Source organism: Blastomyces dermatitidis (genome assembly GCF_000003525.1).
Source record: "Blastomyces dermatitidis ER-3 genomic scaffold supercont1.2, whole genome shotgun sequence".
NCBI classification, from domain to species: Eukaryota; Fungi; Ascomycota; class Eurotiomycetes; order Onygenales; family Ajellomycetaceae; genus Blastomyces; species Blastomyces dermatitidis.
This window is the reverse complement of record NW_025544775.1, coordinates 6,904,801-6,926,122: the sequence shown is the minus strand read 5'-3', so window position 1 is coordinate 6,926,122 and position 21,322 is coordinate 6,904,801. Positions and strand designations below refer to the sequence as shown.

The following is a 21,322-nucleotide window of genomic DNA, read 5'->3' as shown; positions in this document are numbered from 1 at the left end:
GTCAAATGATTTCAAAGTATGAGATGATGTTAAAACACTGTAATTTATAAACAGTTTTTGTATTCTGAGCTGGAATTTTCTGATTTTACATATCTGAAATTGATGAATGTATAATAGTTAACTTTACAGATATAGAAAAAACCCTGAGAACTAAAAGTTCTCAGGTAGATGTCATAGTCTCTGACTGCATACATCTATAATTGAAGAATAATAATAATAAAGTACTCTGACAGAGCTTCTTGTGACAGGTAATAAGATAGTGAAAACATCTCTGAAAAGTAAGATAATCATTCTCCTTGACTTGTAATTTTATTAATTTCTTGAAGATATTAACTCATTCTTCAGTCAGTGATATCATATATTCAATATTAATCTTGTCTCACAGAGCTGCTGCATTGTCAGCTTTCAAGGTTTCAATAGTGATTTAAACATTTTCAACAAGACTTGATAGTATACATCTATATAGAGACTTGAAACAGATTCTTTACTTCTCAGAGTTGATATAATGTGTAAAAGAAGATTCTCATTGAGTTCTCAATAGAATGTTAGTTTCATCAATAACTTTCATATCAGTCAACATATTAACACATCAGACTTTATAATTAGAGTCATCAAATGTAGTCACTGATTTGATATCTAGTGTATATTTAACTTTCTTCTGATATTCTCACAACTCATCTCTTGTAATGTCTCTTTGTGCAGAGACAGATATAATGAGATATTGAGTGATTTCAGCTATAGTCATTTGATTCTGTAGTATTATCTGTATAAGATTCATAAGATTGCCTGCAGTGTAATAGATAGATTGATTCAGATCATCATTAAAAGTCAGTATTTCAGAGATAAGAGATAGTGAAGAATTTAATAAGTTGAAATGAACAGATTCTGCAGATGAATGTTAACTCTGCTTTTCTTTATTCTGAAGTTTCTTCATTATCTCATTGTAAGAGGCCTACGCCGAATAGATCAGTATAATATTGATAGATCTTATATAACAAAGATAAAAACATTAGAGAAAGAAAGAAAGAGAAAGTGTGAGAATCAGCAATCAAGATGAATATTTATATGTGTATGTGATAGTGTACATGATGAAGCTTCGGGGTGGAAGAATATACACACATTCATAGCAGCTGAGAATCAGTGATCAGAAATGGCTGAGAATTGAAGTGTATACTACGCGCGTTCATAGCAGCTGTGAATCAGTGATCAGAAATGAAAGAATCTATGAAGTGTAATGAAATAGTCTATATGATTGATCAGATGCAGTCTGTCACATTAGTCTTCTCTTTTCAGAAGCAGTTTCTATCAGTCAAGAATCACTGTTTCAGATAAAATAGAACTCAGAGTTCAGATCAGTTAATCATAGATAATTCATTTCATAAGATATTATCAGCTGTGACTGTGAGATCTCTTATTGAGAATATCTTCAATCTCTTACTCAAGCTTATTATCTTCTTCTATGATGTCTGGTGACTGTCAGTTAGAAGTCAGCTGAGAAGAGAACAGATCAGTAACAGTGTGATAAAGCAAGCTTATATGAAATGTATCATGAATTTCTGATAATGTGTTAAGATGATAGTTATGACTATCTAGAACTTCTATCACTTTATACCTGATATGATGATAGTCTAGTATACAAGATGAATATGTGATTCATATATTCTTAAGATTTAATTATATAAGATCTTCTATCTTATACTGCTCTGCAGAATCTCATTGAATATTGATTTAATCTTCTTAATCTTATTTCACAGTTGTTATGAAGGCCTCTGCTCAGTTACAGATATCTTAAAGCTTTGTTACTATATTATCAGTGATCTGAATCAGACTGCAGAAATTTGATGTAAACTGTATAATCTTTAGAAGATTCAACACTTTCATATGATATCTGTGTATAAGAAAGAACAGACTTATATCTGTTAAAATGACATCTTAACTATTAATAGTGATCTCTGTATGTAGAAGAAGATCATATCAATCATCTTATAAATGATTATAGAACTTATAAAGATAATTCTTTACAGTCTGAATTATTCATTCTGATGTATTATCAGTCTTAGAGTGATAGATAGTTAATAGACAGTGTATAATCTTGAGAACTTGATAGATTCTTATTCAGAGAGTGCTTATGAATTGATGACTCTGATCTGATACTATTAATCTTAGTAATTCATATATTTAATAGAATGAACTCTATAAGAAGGCTTCAGTGACTTGTTCAGTGTTCATCTTATTACAAGATTTCAATATTATACTCTTACTTAGTTAGTTAATAATGATCAGAATGTTTCTACAGCTCTTACTCTTAAATAGATTAATAGTAAAGTCAATCACTATATCTCATCACATTCTATCAGAGATATTGAGTGATTTCAGTATATCTTTTCTACAGTTCTTTCATAAGATAATAGAAGAACAGTGATTACAGTTTCAGACAAAGTATCTGATACTGTTTAATATCTCAGATCAGTAGAATTCTCAGAAGATCATTCTATACAGTTGTTTACAGTCTGAATAATCAGTTATATACAAATCATGCATCTCTTGTATTATCTGAGTGTGTAAGAGTTCAGAGTGAGAGACTCAGCATCATTTATAAAATTATAGAGTATTATTATCATCAATTCAGTATTCTGAGATATCAGTTCTTATATATAGTTCTGAAGAGAATTGAGATGCTTCTTGATATACTGCTTTAGTAAGAGTCTGAAGAAGTTCATCAGCCTGAGCTGCTGTATGCTATAGTTCATTCAGTGTAGAGAAAGTGAAGATATCAATGTCAGTTCTAATCAGAGAAGTATGTATAATGTTATAAACTGTTTCATCTTGATCAATTAATATCTTCAGATTTAAAAGTCAGTGCTCTCAGTTCATTCAGTGAGTATCTGTTATATCAGATGATATATCTTACTCTTATTATAAGAGAGCATCTGTCATTGAGTTCTGACTATCAGAATGATAGTGTATTATAAAATGAAAGTAACTTAGAAACTCAGATTATTATATCTGTTATTCAGTAAGTTTACAGATAGTTATAAAGTATTTAAGATTCTTATGATCTGTGACTATCTCAAATTCAGAGACACTTCAGAGTTCAGAGTCTCATTCTTCTAAATAGTATATAATTATGAGAAGTTTCTTATTATAGATCTCATAATTGCATTCAGCAGAACTCAGTTTCTTAGATATGAAAATATATAATTATAGAATATCTTCATTATTATATTACAATATCACTTCTTCTATTACATAGTCAGAGAAATCAGCTTTAACAACTATCTTACAATCAGAATTAAATATTATCAGTAGAGAAGTATTAATAAATGTCTTCTTCATCTGTATAAATGCAGCTTCAGTGTTCACTGATCATTGAAATACTGAGTCTTTCTTAGTGAGATCTGTAAGTGATCTCACAATATCTGAGAAGTTTTATATAAATCACTGATAGAAGTTAGCAAATCTGATGAAGCTTTATATATCTTTCACAGTATACAGAGCTTCTCATTCAAGAATGATGAAAACTTTCTCAGAGTTTATTCAAATTCTCTTATCAGCTTCTATAATAAAACTCAGATACTTAGTACTCTTGACTTTAAAATCAGACTTATTAATATCTATTGATAGTTCTACTTCTCATAGTCATTGTAATATCTTTCACACATATTCTTGATATTCTTTTCTGAATTCATTAGTAAAGATGAGAATGTTATCTAGATAAGCAGATATAAACTTGTTAAGAAAATCTCAGAGTACTCAGTTGATATACTTCTGAAATATACTGAGAGCATTAGTCAATTCAAAGAGTGTGACTATTCATTCAAAAAGGTTATAACATGTTCAAAATACTATAAGCTATTCATCTTCTTCAGTGATATGAATCTTATGAAACACAGTGATAACATCTAGTTTTATAAATTATTGAGCTTATCTGATTCATGCTAGAATTTCATTAATAAGAGATAAGAAATATCAATCTTTCTTTGTCAATCTGTTCAGATCTCAGTAGTTCACACAGAATTGAAGTTCTTCATCTGATTTCTTTGCAAAGAGAATAGAGACTGTGATGAAAGAGTTACTAATATGTATAAATTCTTTATTTAACAGATTATTGAGTGTCTTTCAAAGGAGAAGAAGTTCATCTTAGAACATATTATAAAGAGAGTCTTATAACAGTTCAGAATTCTTATTATTCTTTTTTTCTAACTTAATACTGTAATTCACTTCAGAATCTTGTAAGAAGAGTATGTTTATAATATTATCTTATCAGAAGATATCTAGATATTCATGATATTATTGAGAGAGTTTTGTATAAGAATCTGTTATTATAATACAGAATAACTTTTCTAGAGTCTTTTTAATATTAGTCAGACTGATAGAATAGATTGACACATGATTCTACTGTCAGTGAACTTATCAGTGACTCTATCAGTGATTTTAATAATGACTTCTTTTTCAGAGTATTTTATATGCATTGACAGAGATCTGTGTTAGATTTATAATCTTGTGAATGTTATCTTCATGAACTCTATCATTGTTAGAGAATATCAAGCTTCTGTTTCAAGTATTCAATAAGATATCTTGTTCAGATAGTCAGACAAGTTCTAATATAAGATTATAATCAAGATTATTAACTTCATATGTGTAGATATTCTCATGTTGATATTCTTTCACATCTATGATCAGCTTTATCATGTAATGAGTATAAACATCTTTCAGATTATCAAATTCTGTAAGAAGTCAGAGTTTTGATAAAGAGATACACTGAAGATTATAACATTTTACAACTGAAGATTTTATCATTGTATAGTAGCATAGATCACTGTCTATCATGACTTTCATATTATATATATTATCAATTAAAGTAGATATAAGAATTGCATTCATTATTATCTTTTCTTCAAATTACTGTCATCTGATCTCTTCAAGCTTCTGTTTATAAATTTGAACAGAAGTTAATCTTTTCTCTGTTTCATCAGAGCATCTTTATAGTTATTCTTCAAATCTTTCTCTAATGTAACATGATTGACATGAACAGATACTGATTTATTCTTTAAACAAGAACACACTGATCTTTCTCTCAAGTATAAAGACACATAGATTAATTAGTAGTTGAAAGCAATGTGTTCTGATCAGTTACAGTTAATACACACTTTACATTGACATTAATCAGTGACTTCTTCAGAAGTGATTTCAGAAACTCAGAAGCCTGTTCAGATGATGAAGATTCTTACTTATATGTAGATATTTAAGTCTATTCAATTCATAACATCTGCATCATTGTTATTTCTCAGTGTGAGTGTATGAGTCACTGAGATGTAACATCTTCTATCACTGTTCTGTATATTCTTAAGCTTGATAAGACAGTTATTCATTGTTCAGAGCTGTGTGCAGAAGTCTTCATAAGTCTGATCTTCATCTGCACTTACAAGAGTCTGTAAGAGTTCAAAAGTTAATGTCTTCTTAAGCATGTTAATCTTCATTCTATTCTTTCAAGATTGATCACCTGCTTCTAGAATCTTGGTGTTAAAGTCAGAGATGAATGTTGTAAAAGAAGTGTTTCTCTGTCAGACACTCTATAATCAATCTAATGCTTTCTGTTGCATGACAGTGTCTCAGAACAGAATATCAAGATGTCTTATAATATTGTCAGATATATACAACACTGATTTGCATGCTTTCATTTATGAATAAAACTTCTGTTTCACATGATCTTTCAATCATTCATTGATATATCAATCTTGATTGATTTATGAACTGATGACATCTTTATCTACACTTAGTTTCACAAGCATTTTCATTCTTCATGATGAGTAGAGAGTGAGATCAGAAGTATTAAAATATATGAAAGCATCTAAGCATTCTTTCAGCACTTTTATATTCAATTCTGTAGATATTGAAATTGTGTGAGTTAATTATTAAATCTCTTCATATTGAAGTTATCGAGTTGCATGCATATCAGCTATTTATTATTATTGTAGTTTCAATATTGCTCAGAGTCACTGTGACATTGTGTCTATACTTGTATTCAAGAGTTGTATATTATCATTAAACATGATTATATTAATCATCAGATGTATAATATCTGTGTGTCAGAACTTTCAAGTCTTTCACTGATATTCTCTTATAAGATCTTGTTGCAGGGTCAGAGTAACTGATAAGCAAGCTTCTATCTGAGAACTATCTGAGAACTCAGTGTTCACTTAACTGTTTAACTGTTTCTCTATTTCTTATGCATTATTATATGTTTGAATATCTCTTGATGAATAATCATTTCTAATGAGAAGACAATGAATGTTTTTATAGTATAAGAGGTCTATGCTGAATAGATCAGTATAATATTGATAGGTCTTATATAACAAAGATAAAAACATTAGAGAAAGAAAGAAAGAGAAAGTGTGAGAATCAGTGATCAAGGTGGATATTTATATGTGTATGTAGTGGTGTATGTGGTGGAGCTTCAGAGTGGAAGAATATATGCGTGTTTGTAGCGGCTGAGAATCAGTGATCAGAAATGGCTGAGAATCGGAGTGTATACTACGCGCGTTCGTAGCGGCCGCGGATCGGCGATCGGGAATGAAAGAATCTATGGAGTGTAATGGAATAGTCTATATGATTGATCGGGCGCAGCCCGCCACACTTATCATCAAATTTCATACTCTGGTGAAAACTGATCTCAGTCTCATCTTGTAAGTCAGAAGCCTTCTCATAATGAGTGATCATTCTATCAATGAGTTGTCTAGTGAAGTGTGTGATTCTGAGCCTTGAGCTGAACTCTGAAGTAACAGATATATCACTCATATCAAGATGACTCTGCTTCTTCTAGATATGTAAAAAAAAAAAAGTGATATTCTTTACAATGAAGAACATGCTTTCTCAAAAATATAAAGTATATAAATCTGCTAACTGACAGATTCAGGAAAAATGAAATATCTCTAATAAAGAGTGAGAGTCTTTTCAAAAAAGATGAACTATCTATGTCAAAAATATTGATACAGTGTTTTAAAAAGAAAAATGTGCTATCTGAGCTATAACCTGTAGAATAGTTGAAGATTGTATTGATAGATCTATCTACAAGAACATAATATAGTGATGAGTCATGTGATCTAGTGAGATTGCTAACCGCAATGACTGTAACGGTCAACAAGATTAAATATTGATTATATAAAAGAAAATACAGATATTAAAATTATATCAAGATAATAAAAACATAGAAAAATATAAAAAAGTAATAATTAAATATATATAATAATAACTTCTTAACTCAGAAATATAGAGTAATTTATTAAAGTAATTTATACACTTCTGTATTTATTAGAAATCTGAAGTATATAAGATCTGAATTTAATATATTCTCTACAGATTTTAAACTTATATATCTTGATTTCTCACGTCAAGACGCTATTAGAGTAAGATAGATATATTAAATAAGTAAATAGAAAAGAAAAGAAAAGAAAAGATAAAAAGTATTAGATTTTCTCTCTACAGACTGATTACTTCTGTATAAGTAAGATATTCACTGATCACTTAGTAAACATCTACTATATATAAAAAGCTATACAATAGCTAAATCTTGATAATATAATTAACTACTATACTATATTATTATTATCTTTATCAGATTATATTTCTTCTTGTATATAAGAATCTACTAATTCTATCTTAAAATCAAATTCTTACACTTTATACTTAAAATTAAAGATTTAATTATATTTTGAAATACTGTATTAGTAATTCTACAGCTGCTTATCATCAATTAAAAAGAACTCTATTAATTTTGAAATTAATTAATCTGTAAGAAGTCTACGCCGAATAGATCAGTATAATAAATAGAACTTATATAACAAAGAGAAAAACATTAAAGAAGGAAAAGAAAGAGAGAGTACAAGAATCAGCAATTAAAGTGAATATTTATACATGTATATGATGGCATACACAGTGAAGCTTCAGAGTGGAAGAATTTATACATGTTCATAGCAGCTGAGAATCAGCAATTGAAAATGACTGAGAATCAGAGCGGGAATCTGTGAAGTGTAATAAAATAGTCTATATGAATGATCAGGCGCAGCCCGCTATATTAGTCCCTTCTTTCTCATCAGTCAAGAGCCGTGATCTCAGATAATGCAGAACTTAGAGTTCAGATCAGGCAATCATAGCTGACTCATTTCACAAGATATTATCAGTTATAACTGCAGAGTCTCTTATCAAGAATATTCTCAATCTCTCACTCAAGCTTATTGTCTTCTTCTATGATTTCTGATGACTGTCAGTTAGAAGTTAGTTAAGAAGAGAACAGATCAGTGACAGCACAGTGAAGCAAGCTTGTATAAAAGATATTATAAATTTCTGATAATGTATTAAGACAGTAGTTATAACTATCTAGAACTTTCATTACTTTATACTTAATATAATGATAATTCAGTGTATGAGATGAACATGTGATCTGTATATTCTTAAGATTCAATCACACTAAGTCTTCTATCTTATATTACTCAGCAGAATCTTGATAAACATTGATTTAATTCTCTTAATCTTGTTTTACAGTTGTCATGAAGATCTCTGCTCAGTCACAGATATCTCAGAACTTTATTACTATATTATCAGCAATCTGAATTAAACTGCAGAGATTTAATATGAAATGTATAATCTTTAAAAGATTCAGTACTTTCATATAATATTTATATATAAGAAAGAATGAGCTTATATCTGTTAAAATAATATCTCAGTTATTAATAGTGACTTCAGTATATAGAAGAAGATTATATCAATTATCTTATAAGTAATTATAGAACTTATAAAGATAATTCTTTATAATCTGAATTATCTATTTCAATACATTATTAATCTCAGAGTGATAGATAGTTAATAAATGATATATAATCTTGAGAACTTGACAGATTCTTATTCAGAAAGTACTTATTAATTAATAACTAATCTAATACTATAGATCTCAGTAATTTATATATCTAATAAAACAGACTTTATAGAAAAGCTTCAGTGACTTATTTAATATTTATCTTATCACAAGATTTCAATATTATATTTTTACTCAATTAGTTTATAATGATCAGAATATTTCTATATTTCTTACTCTCAGAAAGATTAATAGTAAAGTCAATTATCACATCTTATTAGATTCTATCAGAGATATTAAGCAGTTTCAACTAGACTGGCCGCCGGGATCATGAATTTCATGTTTGGTCCCATTTGGTCTGGTCCCATACATTTCTTGGCGTGAATCCCGCTGGGACTGGCTATCAAAAAACCATGCAAAGTGACTATATATCAGATCTTAAAATGGGACCATGACTTGAAAAAAATGAGAAAGTGGTCCCATTTGGTCCCATTTAGTCCCATTCTTGGCATAAAGTTACTATTTTTAGACATTTTAAGGTTTTTTTTAGACTATTTTTAATTTTTTAAAAAGTAACGCTTTTTGGTAACACTCAAATGAGATTTAAAGTCATTTAAAGCAATAAAAATAATTTAAATTGAGAAGTGGAAATCATGGTCTCATTTGGAAAATGTGACAAGAGTAGACAGTAAGTCCCACTGGGACAGTATGGGACTACTATCTAATGATAAAACCGTGTAATGGGATCAGTCGAATTGATAATGAGACTATCAAAAAATCTGGTCCTGGTCCCAGACACGGTCACATGGTCAGTCTAGTTTCAACAGACTCTTTCTACAGTTCTTTTACAAGATAATGAAGAAATAATAGTTACAGTTTCAGATGAAGTATCTGATGCTGTTTAATATCTTAGATCAGTAAAACTCTCAAGAGATTATTTAATATAGCTATTTATAATCTGAATAATCAGTCATATGAGAGTCATGCATCTCTTACATTATTCAGATATATAAGAATTTGAAGTGAGAAACTCAGTATTATTCATGAAATTATAGAGTGTTATTATCATTGATTGAATATTCTGAGATATCAGTTCTTATACATAGTTCTGAGAAAAATTGAGATGCTTCTTAATATACTGCTTTAGTGAGAGTCTGAATGTGGCGGGCTGCGCCCGATCAATCATATAGACTATTCCATTACACTCCATAGATTCTTCCATTCCCGATCGCCGATCCGCGGCCGCTACGAACGCGCGTAGTGTACGCTCCGATTCTCGGCCATTCCTGATTGCCGATCCTCGGCTGCTATGAATGTGTGTAGTGTATGCTCTGATTCTTGGCCATTCTCAATCACTGATCCTCAGCTGCTATGAACACATGTATATTCTTCCATCTCAAAGCTTCACTGTGTACATCATCACATACATGTATAAATATTCATCTTGATCACTGATTCTTGCACTTTCTCTTTCTTTTCCTCTCTAATGTTTTTATCTTTGTTATATAAGACCTATCAATATTATACTGATCTATTCAGTGTAGGCCTCTTACACTATAAAAATGTTCATTATCTTCTTATTAGAAAATGATTATTCACACATTGTCTTCTTATTAGAAATGATTATTCATTGAGAGATATCTAAACACATAACAATGTGTAAGAAATAATAGAGAAACAGTCACATAGTTAAGTGAACACTGAGTTCTCAGATAGAAGCTTGCTTATCAGTCACCCTGGCCCCACAACAAGATCTTATAAGAGAATATCAGTGAAAGACCCGAGAGTTCTGATACTCAGACATATGAGAATACAATTACACTTTCACAGATATCATACATTCAATGATTGATATAATCATGTCTAATAATAATATAGAACTCTTGAACATGAGTATAGACACAGTATCACAGTGACTCTGAGCAATGTTGAAACTACAGTAATAATAAATAGCTGATATGCATGCAACTTAACAACATCAATATGAAGAGATTCAATGATTATTACAAGAAACTCATGTGATTTCAACATCTACAGAATTGAATATAAAAGTGCTGAAAGAACACTTAGATGCTTCTGTGTATTTCAATGCTTCTGATCTCACTCTCTACTCATTATGAAGAATGGAAATGCTCATGAAACTGAGTATAGATGAAGATGCTATTGATTCACTAATCAATCAAGATTGATATATCAATGAACAATTAAAAGATCACATGAAACAGAAGTTCTATTCATGAATGAAAGCATGTGAACTAGCATTGCAAATGCCTGATAACATCATAAAATATCTTGATATCCTGTTTCAAGACACTGCCATGCAACAGAAAGCATTAGATTAGTTACAGAGTATCTGACAGAGAAACACTTCTCTTACAACATTCATCTCTGACTTCAACACCAAGATTCTAGAAGCAGATGATCAGTCTTGAGAGAATTAAATGAAGATTAGCATACTTAAGAAGACATTGACTTTCAAACTCTTACAGACTCTTGTAAGTGTAGACAAAGACTTAACTTATGAAGGCTTCTACACACAGCTTCAGACAATGAATGACTGTCTTATCAAGCTCAAGAATATACAGAACAGTGATAGAAGATATTACATCTCAGTAACTCATACACCTGTACTGAGAAATAACAATGATGCAGATGTCATGAATTAAGTAGACTTGAATATCTATATATAAGCAAGAGTCTCTGCTGTCTGAATAGGCTTCTGAGTCTCTGAGATCACTTCTGAAGAAGTCATTAATCAATATCAATGTAGAGTGTGTATCAACTGTAACTGATCAGAACACATTGCTTTCAACTGCTGATCAATCTATGTATCTTCTTATTTGAAGAATGAATCAGCGCCTGTCTATGCTAATTACATTATATTAGAGAAAGATTCAGAGAATAACTATGAGAATGTCTCAGTGAAACAGAGAAAAGATTAGCTTCTATTCAAATTCATAAACAGAAGCTTGAAGAGATCAGACAACAACAATTTGAAGAGAAGATGATAATGAATGCAATTCTTGTATCTACTGTGATTAATAATATATATAATATAAAGGCCATGATAGACAGTGATCTATGTCACTATGCAATGATAAAATCTTCAGTTATAAGATATTATAATCTTCAGTATATTCCTCTATCAAAACCTCAACTTCTCACAGAATTTGATAATTTAAAAGACATTTGTACCTGTTACATGATAAAGCTGATCATAGATGTAGAAGAACATCAATATGAAGATATCTACATGTATGAAGTTGATAATCTTGATTATAATCTTATATTAGAACTTATCTGACTATCTGAACAAGATATCTTATTGAATGCTTAAAACAGAAGCTTGATATTCTCTAACAATAATAGAGTTCATGAAGATGATGTTCACAAGATTATGAATCTGACACAGATCTCTGTCAATGTGTATAAAATACTCTGAAAAAGAAGTCATCATCAAAATCACTGACAGAGTCACTGACAGTAAGATCATATGTCAATTTATTTCACCAGTCTGACTGATATCAAAAAGACTCTAGAAAAGTTATCTCATATTACAATAATAGATTCTTATACAAAACTTTCTTAATAATATCATGAATATCTAGATGTCTTCTGATAAGATAATATTATAAACATATCTCTCTTATAAGATTCTGAAGTGAATCACAGTATTAAGTTAGAGAAAAAGAATGATAAGAACTCTGAACTGTCATGAGACTCTTTTTATAACATATTCTAAGATGAACTTCTTCTTCTTTGAAAGACACTCAATGATCTGTTGAATAAAGAATTCATACATATTAGCAACTCTTCTGCTGCAGTCTCTATTCTCTTTGCAAAGAAATCAGATAAAGAACTCTGATTCTGCATGAACTACTGAGATCTGAACAGATTGATAAAGAAAGATTGATATTTCTTATCTCTTATCAATGAAACTCTAGCATGAATCAGATGAGCTCAATAGTTTATAAAACTAGATGTTATCACTGCATTTCATAAGATTCATATTACTGAAGAAGATGAATGACTTACAGCATTTCAAACATGTTATAATCTCTTTGAATAAATAGTCACACTCTTTAAACTGACTAATACTCTCAGTACATTTCAGAAGTATATCAACTGAGTACTCTGAAATTTCCTTGATAAGTTTGTATCTGCTTATTTAGATAACATTCTCATCTTCATCAATGAATCTAGAAAAGAATATCAAGAATATGTGTAAAAAGTATTACAATGACTACAAGAAGCAGAACTACTGATAGATATTGATAAGTGTGATTTTGAAGTCAAGAGTATCAAGTATCTGAGTTTTATTATAGAAGCTGATAAGAGAATTTGAATAAATTCTGAGAAAGTCTTCATCATTCTTGAATAAGAAGCTCTGTGTACTGTGAAAGATGTACAAAGCTTTATCAGATTTACTAACTTCTATCAGTGATTTATATAAAACTTCTCAGATATCATAAGATCACTTACAGATCTCAGTAAGAAAGACTCAGTATTTCAATAATCAGCAGACACTGAAGCTGCATTTATATAGATAAAGAAGATATTTATTAATACTTCTCTACTGATAATCTTTGATTCTGATTGTGAGACAGTTATTGAAGCTGATTTCTCTGACTATGTGACAGAAGAAGTGATATTGTAATATAATGATAAAGATGTTCTACAATCATATATCTTCATATTTAAGAAACTGAGTTCTGCTGAATGCAATTATAAGATCTATGATAAGAAACTTCTCATGATTATATACTGTTTAGAAGAATGAGACTCTGAACTTCAAAGTGTTTCTGAGTTTGAGATAATCACAGATTATAAGAACCTCAAATACTTCACAACTATCTGTAAACTTACTGAATGACAGATACAATGATCTGAGTTCTTAAGTCACTTTCATTTTACAATACACTACTGTTCTGACAGTTAGAACTCAATGACAGATGCTCTCTTATAACAAGAGCAAGATATGCTATTCAATGTAACAGATACTCACTGAATGAACTGAGAGTACTGACTCTTGAATCTGAAGATACTAGTTGATCAAGATGAAACAGCTCATAGCACTATATATACTTCTCTGATTAGAACTGTCACTGATATCTCAACTTCTTCTGAATCCACATTAGATGAGCTATGACATACAGCAGCTTAAATCAATGACCTTCTTCAAGCACTCACTGAAGTAGTATAACAAGAAGCACTCTGATTTCTTTCAGAATTATAAGTAAGAACTGATATCTCAGAATATTCAATTGATGATAATAACACTTTACAATTTCATAAACAACACTGAGTCTCTTACTTCAAACTCTTACATATCTGAATAATGCAAGAGATGCATAATTCATATATGACTGATTATTCAGACTGTGAATAACTGTATAGAATAATCTTCTGAGAATTCTATTAATCTGAGATATTAAACAGTATCAGATACTTCATCTGAAACTGCAATCACTGTTCTTTCATTATCTTATGAAAGAATCATAGAAAAGATCTACTGAAATCACTTAATATTTCTGATAGAATCTAGTAAGATGTGATAATTGACTTTGCTGTTAATTTATCTAAGAGTAAGAGTTATAGAAACATTCTGATCATTATAAATCAATTAAGCAAGAATGTAATATTGAAATCTTGTAATAAGATAAATACTGAACAAGTTACTGAAGTCTTTTTATAAAGCTCATTCTATCAGATATATGAATTACTGAGATTTATAGTATCAGATTAGAACTGTCAATTTATAAGCACTCTCTGAACTAGAATCTGTTAAGTTCTTAAGATTACACACTGTCTGTCAACTATCTATCACTCTGAGACTGATGATGCATTAGAATGAATAATTCAGACTATAAAGAATTATCTTTATAAGTTCTATAATCACTTATAAGATGATTGATATAACCTTCTTCTACACACAGAGATTACTATCAACAGTTAAGATACTGTTTCAACAGATATAAGTCTGTTCTTTCTTACATATGAATATCACATGAAAGTGTTGAATCTTCTAGAGATTACACAGTTTATATCAAATTTCTGCAGTTTAATTCAGATCACTGATAATATAGTAATGAAGCTCTGAGATGTCTGTGATTGAGTAGAGGTCTTCATAGCAACTGTGAAACAAAATCAAGAGAACTAAATCAATATTCACTGAGATCTCACTGAATAATATAAGATAGAAGATCTGATATAATTGAATCTTAAGAATATACAAATCACACATTCATTCTGTACACTAGATTACTGCCACATCAGATATAAAGTAATAGAAGTTCTAGATAGTCATAACTACTGTCTTAACACATCATCAGAGATTCATAATATATTTCATATAAGCTTGCTTCACTGCACTATCACTGATTCATTCTCTTCTCAGCTGATGTCTGACTGACAGCTGCCAGGCATCATAGAAGAAGATAATGAGCTTGAGTGAGAGATTGAAGATATTCTTGATAAGAGATTCCACAGTCATGGCCAGCAATATCTTATAAAATGAGTCAGTTATAATCAACTGATCTGAACTCTGAGTTTCATGTTATCTGAAACAGCAGCTCTTGACTGATGAGAACTGCTTCTGAAAAGAGAAGACTAATGTAGCAGGCTGCGCCTGATCAATCATATAGACTATTTCATTACACTTCATAGATTCTTTCATTTCTGATCACTGATCCGCGGCTGCTATAAATGTGTGTAGTGTACACTTCAATTCTTGATCATTTCTGATCACTGATTCTCGGCTGCTACAAATGTGTGTAGTGTACACTTCAATTCTCAGCCATTTTCAATCACCAATTCTCAGTCACTATGAACACATGTATATTCTTCTGCTCTGAAGCTCCACCGCGTACATCACCACATATGTGTATAAATATTCATCTCAATCACTGATTCTCACACTTTCTCTTTCTTTCCCTCTCTAACATTTTTATCTTTGTTATATAAGACCTATCAATATTATACTAATCTATTCGGTGTAGATCTCTTACACTGAAGAAGTTCATTAGTCTGAGCTGCTGTATATCATAGTTCATTTAATGTAGAAGAAGTGAAGATATCAGTATCTAGACTGGCCGCCGGGACCATGAATTTCACATTTGGTCCCATTTGGTCTGGTCTCATACATTTCTTGGCGTGAGTCCCACCAGGACCAAGCCTCAAAAAAATCTGAAAATGAACCATTTCTGAGAGAAATGATGTGAAAAATGACCAGATTTAATTCAAGAACAGTGAAATGAGAGTAATTTTCCAGAATAAACTGTGAAAGATGATCATTCTTTCAAAATCAGAATGAGACTGAAACTGAAGGTCAAAATCAGTCTCATTCAGTTCATTCAGTGATTGCTTATATAATCAGAATTTGATAATGATTATTGATAACACTCATGAAACAACTAAATACATTCTTGTGCAAGTTTATTCTTCACTTTCTTATGAAAACTACACTCCTCTGATATACTGTGATCAGAGGTATTAAACTGTCTGATAATTCCATGTTTTACAATCATGAGTTTCTTGATTGTTTCTCCTTGTAATTGTCCCTGACAATAGTGACAAATATCTTGACTTGAGTTGAACTTTCACTCCATTCCCACCCCTGTCAATGGAATTGTCAGAATATCATGCGCCATCAGTGCAACAGTTGAATATGTACTCTCAACAATTTTCCATAACTCTAGAATTGATTTGGCATGTAAATTTGTCAGATCATCTTGAAGATAGCAGTCAAATTCAGTTTTACAAGCATGTAGTTTTGCCTGATTTTTGGTTGCAATCAATGTATGCAAGTCCTGTTTCAAAGTTAGTATTATAGTCCTATGTGATATGAAGTATTATCAAAGATTGTTACTTACTAGAGAATTGTATTTCACTGTCTCCACATCTTGAACATCTGCTTGTTCAAATCTCTGATAGTTGACATTGTAGTAGTCTCAGGCTAATTTAACATATGAGTCTCATTCCTTCTCTGTTCAATCTTGAGAAGTGTAGATGTTAACTTGACAGAAGGAATCTAGTAGAGCTGCTACAGCATAGTACTCTGCAAAAGATTGTTCCATTTTACTGTAGTAATATGCCAGTTTATCCCTTGCAGCAACAATAGCCTGTGCTATAGCATTATCCCAGACTGAATTTCTTTTTAAGTGATTCAACTGCTTCTCAAGATAAGTAAATAAACTGTTATACACTCACCAGGCTGACTGCAGCATTGATGTACAAGTGATTGAGACTGTCTTTGTTGTCTTATAAAACTGAAACAGTAAATCAATCACATATTTCAACTGAGTTCACTTCATATCAGAAAGTTTCAATATCTGAATCTTTTCCTGATCAGAGTGTTGCACCCAATAATCAATCACCTGATGCAATTGAAGAGTCTGAACAGCTATCTCATATGTTGAACTTCACTGTGTTCTAACATCCTGTATCATATTCAGTGATGTGACTGATTTGTTTGTTTGTTGAATATCATGAAATCATTGTTGTTGTTTAGAAGAGGTACAAATTGCATTAGCAATGTTTTGAATCTATGATATTTAAATTATTAGTCAATCTATTCAAAATTAACAGTAGCATTATCAAAAAGTGTTATCAAAAAGCAATATCAAAAAGTGTTATCAAAAAACATTATCTTTTACAAAGTGAATGCAAAAGTTACTTGAGTAATCACTTTCATCTCATTCTCATCCCAAGAATCAGCCATCTCATTATTCTTCATCTCAATGTTAAGATTCTTTATCAGTGTTTACATCACAAGTTGAATCACATGAGCAATGCAGGAGATATGACCTTGTTTACTATTTCATAAATGCAAAGCCAATTTTTGCTCCAAGCTCTTCATCATAGTGTAGTTATTCACAGCATTGTCAGTTGTAATTGTAAGAAGACTGAGACTAATATTTCAATAGTCATTTTTAATCACAGTCATTAATACCTCTGCCATATAATCCCCAGTATGACTACTGATCAATGATTCAAATTCAATTAATGTCTCTTAATAAGTCCAGTTCTCATCAATGTAATAACATGTAACTCTTATAAATGCAAGATTGTTTGTACTAGTCCATGCATTCACTGTGAGAGACACTCTTCAATGATTCTTCAACTCTGATTCTAGATGTTGCATATTGACTTTGTAGTGTGTCTCAAGGTTGAACTGAAGACAGAATTGATGTGGAATATGAAGATTTGAATTAAGCATTTGAAGAAGTGTTCAGAATTCGGGGTTTTCAATTGATCAAAGAGAAAGATTCAGAGATATACACATACAAAGTAATTGTTCACAGAAGTTATTAGATGAGAGTTGTGAAATCAGAGTACTGATACAAGGTTGTTTTCACATGATTTTCTTCAAATTAGAAAGTTAGCATTACTAAAAATCATTATCTGATAGAGCAACTTACCAGCTCAGTAGTAATTTTCTAATTATTTTTCTTTTGTTGTCTGCATTCTGATGACTTCAGATGTCAGGAAATTCCTCCAGAGTCATGACCAGTTCATGATGAATGTTTCTGAATGAAGTTGCAGTGATTGTAGCAGAGAGATGACTCTTCAGTAATCTGCAATGCAACCTGTTGATAATTATTTCATAGTTCATCTCAATATTTGTGTTGAGTTTTTCATAAATTTCATGACCTAGAATCAGATGTGAAGAATGAAGTAATCATTCATTATGATTGAAAGAGAGCATTCTGTGTTGAATTGTAAACAACATAGACTTTGTGATTCACAGTGATTTCTTGAAGAGTTTGTGAATCTTCAATAGAAGTAAAAGAAGTGAAAGAAGTGGATTCAGAAGACATGATAATAATTTAAGAAAGATGATAATTTATTTTCAATAACTGATCACTGATGTGTGTAAGAAGAATTAATATAAGAGAAAATAATCTTGTTTCTTAGCTTAGTTATAATTTTAGTACTAACTCAGATTGAATATCATCAATGTATAAAAGTAAACAAACAATCTTGATTAATCTCTGTCATATTTCTTGAAATATATTAATATTGTGAAAGAGAGTGTTACTAAATTGCATTATCAGATAATATCATTAAAAATATATTAATATTATGAATATCAATGTTGAAAAAATGTTGATACTTATACATTATAGTGATTTGTGAATCATGATAGTTAAATATATATATATATATATATATTGTTCCTGACTTGATTACAACTTGTACAATAATTTTTAAAAACTCAAAATTAATTTCAATTATTAATAATTATGAACTTATAACTAACTAATATAAAAAGAAAAAAACTTTTTCTACTCATTATCTTTCTTCTCTTTCTCATTCTTCTTATCATTCTTCACAATTCACTTCTCATTCTTCTTCTCCTTCTCCTTCTCCTCATCTGAGGTGATAACCACCTTAAAATCTCTCTTCACTGCCTTCTCAGAGAAGGGTTTCTGCTGCTCTTCCTCAGCCAGGTCAATCTGCACCTCAAAATCCCGCATTTCCTGGTCTGCTGCCTCGGGTTCCACCTCAGTGATAAGCAGATTGACATGCTCAGAGAGCAGGGCTGTCTTCTCAATATCCTGAATCATGAAGCATATTCAAGACCTGAACAAGGCCTCAATCCTCTTCTTCTCTGTCAGCTTCTGCTAATCAATTAGAGAACAGAAGTATTATCAAAAATCATTATCTCTCAATAAATAAAAAACTTACCAGTTTTGACTTCTTTGTCTTCTGCTTCAACACTCTCTCAATCTTCTTCTGTCATCACTTATTTACAGTAACACTCTTCTTCTCTCTCTCTCTCTTCATCTTGGCCTCAAATCATTCTCAGGACTTCTCCTGGTCTCACTGCTGCTGCATGAGACTCTTCACTGTCTTCTTCTTCAATCTCTCACAGGCGGCGCCATCCACATTATTCCTATACTTAGTTCAGTCTAAATCTATCAGAAGTATTACTTAAAATCATTATCATTCTGCTCTCTTACAGAGCCTCTTCAAGGTATTATAACATGTCTTGCAATCTGTCTCTTCTCACTTGAATACCTCCTTCTTCTCTCCCTTCAATCTGTGACAGTGCTCACACGCCTTGATGGTCCGCAGGACTGCAGAATATTTGAAGAGAGATGACATGATTAGTTTCAGTGAGCGTTGAAGAGAGGTGAAGGCAGGAGAGGCGGCCAGAAATGATATGATAATGATGATGATGATGATGATGATGATGGTGATGATGATGATGATAATGATGATAGTGATAGTGATGATGATGATGATGATGATGATGATGATGATGATGATGATAATGATGATAATGAAAGAGAGAGTGCATTGAAATATATTACTGACTTATCAAATATAAAGAGACTCAAAGAAAATATTAACAGCTTTCAGCAATGTACAGAAACAGCTACAGTGTTGCATAGCAACATCATCTTCATTCAATACATGCACTGTTGATATTCTTTGTATACAGTTATCATATAATCTGTATCAGAGATACATGCAGAAAACAGATCTTTGTTGCTAGGACAAATGATTGCAGCAATTCTCTGTTTTCATATCATAAAGATAAGTTATTCTCATTTCTTTCTTCTCTCTTTTCTCTTCTTCAATCAATCACTAATTTCAAGCTAATATGAAAACTATTAAAACACTCTCAGAAACCCTCAAATTGAAGAGTATAGACTAATCAAATTTCAAATGCAGAAGAAATCAAATTATCTTCTACAGATTCAATTACTCATCCCCTCTCAAATAAAACAGCAGTCATGTCCCCTCTCCCCCCCCAATCAAATGAAACATGGCCCGTGAAAAGTGAGTACCACACCAGGTCATAATGACCAACACAGCCTCAGCATGCAGGGCTGCATATGCACAGCACATGCTGGACTGAGAGACTGCATGGGTTGCAAACCAGCAGCAGCATTCCAGAGAGAGCTGTGCAGTGTGGAAAAGTCACAACCCTCAGCCACATGTGCAGAGAGTGGATTGCCACAGTAAGTGCATGTGCATTGAAGTAACACTTTTTGATAACACTCAGTCTCTGATATGATGAAAATAGAGTCTCTTCATGAGATCTGTTTCTACCAGAAGTCTGAGAATCTTATATTTCTCAAGGCCACCTTCACGCGCCTTGTCCATGAAATCAATGAGAAGAATCATCAATTCCAGCATTCTGTCCTTGATATTATTCAAGTGACAGCAGAGTCCACCCTGACCACACTTTTTAAGTGTATATTTTCTAATTATTCACATTTATATAGATATATACTGATTATTTGTTAGATGATGTTAAGACAATGACTCATCATGACTGTGTTACTCTCACTGTGAGAGATACATGATTGATGATGAACATTGCAAAGACTCTGAAGAGTGAGTATTTTAAGAATGCTGCAGCCCTGCAATCTTGATTTTTTTTTGTTTTTATTTTTTGTTTTTTTCTTTTTCTTTTCTTTTTTTTTTTTTATTTTTCTTTCTCTTTCTGTCTCTTTT

At 31.1% G+C, this 21,322-nt stretch overlaps 1 protein-coding gene across 1 annotated transcript; it reads right to left on the bottom strand.

The window, feature by feature from the left end:
- Window positions 1-19,188: 19,188 nt before the first annotated feature.
- BDCG_16537 (uncharacterized protein) lies at window positions 19,189-19,419 on the bottom strand (the record flags this gene model as incomplete). The annotated part of the gene is made up of 1 exon (XM_045425756.1): window positions 19,189-19,419. The coding sequence occupies one exon, from the start codon at window positions 19,417-19,419 to the stop codon at window positions 19,189-19,191; it is 231 nt and encodes a 76-aa protein (XP_045279963.1).
- Between the last annotated feature and the right edge of the window lie 1,903 nt (window positions 19,420-21,322).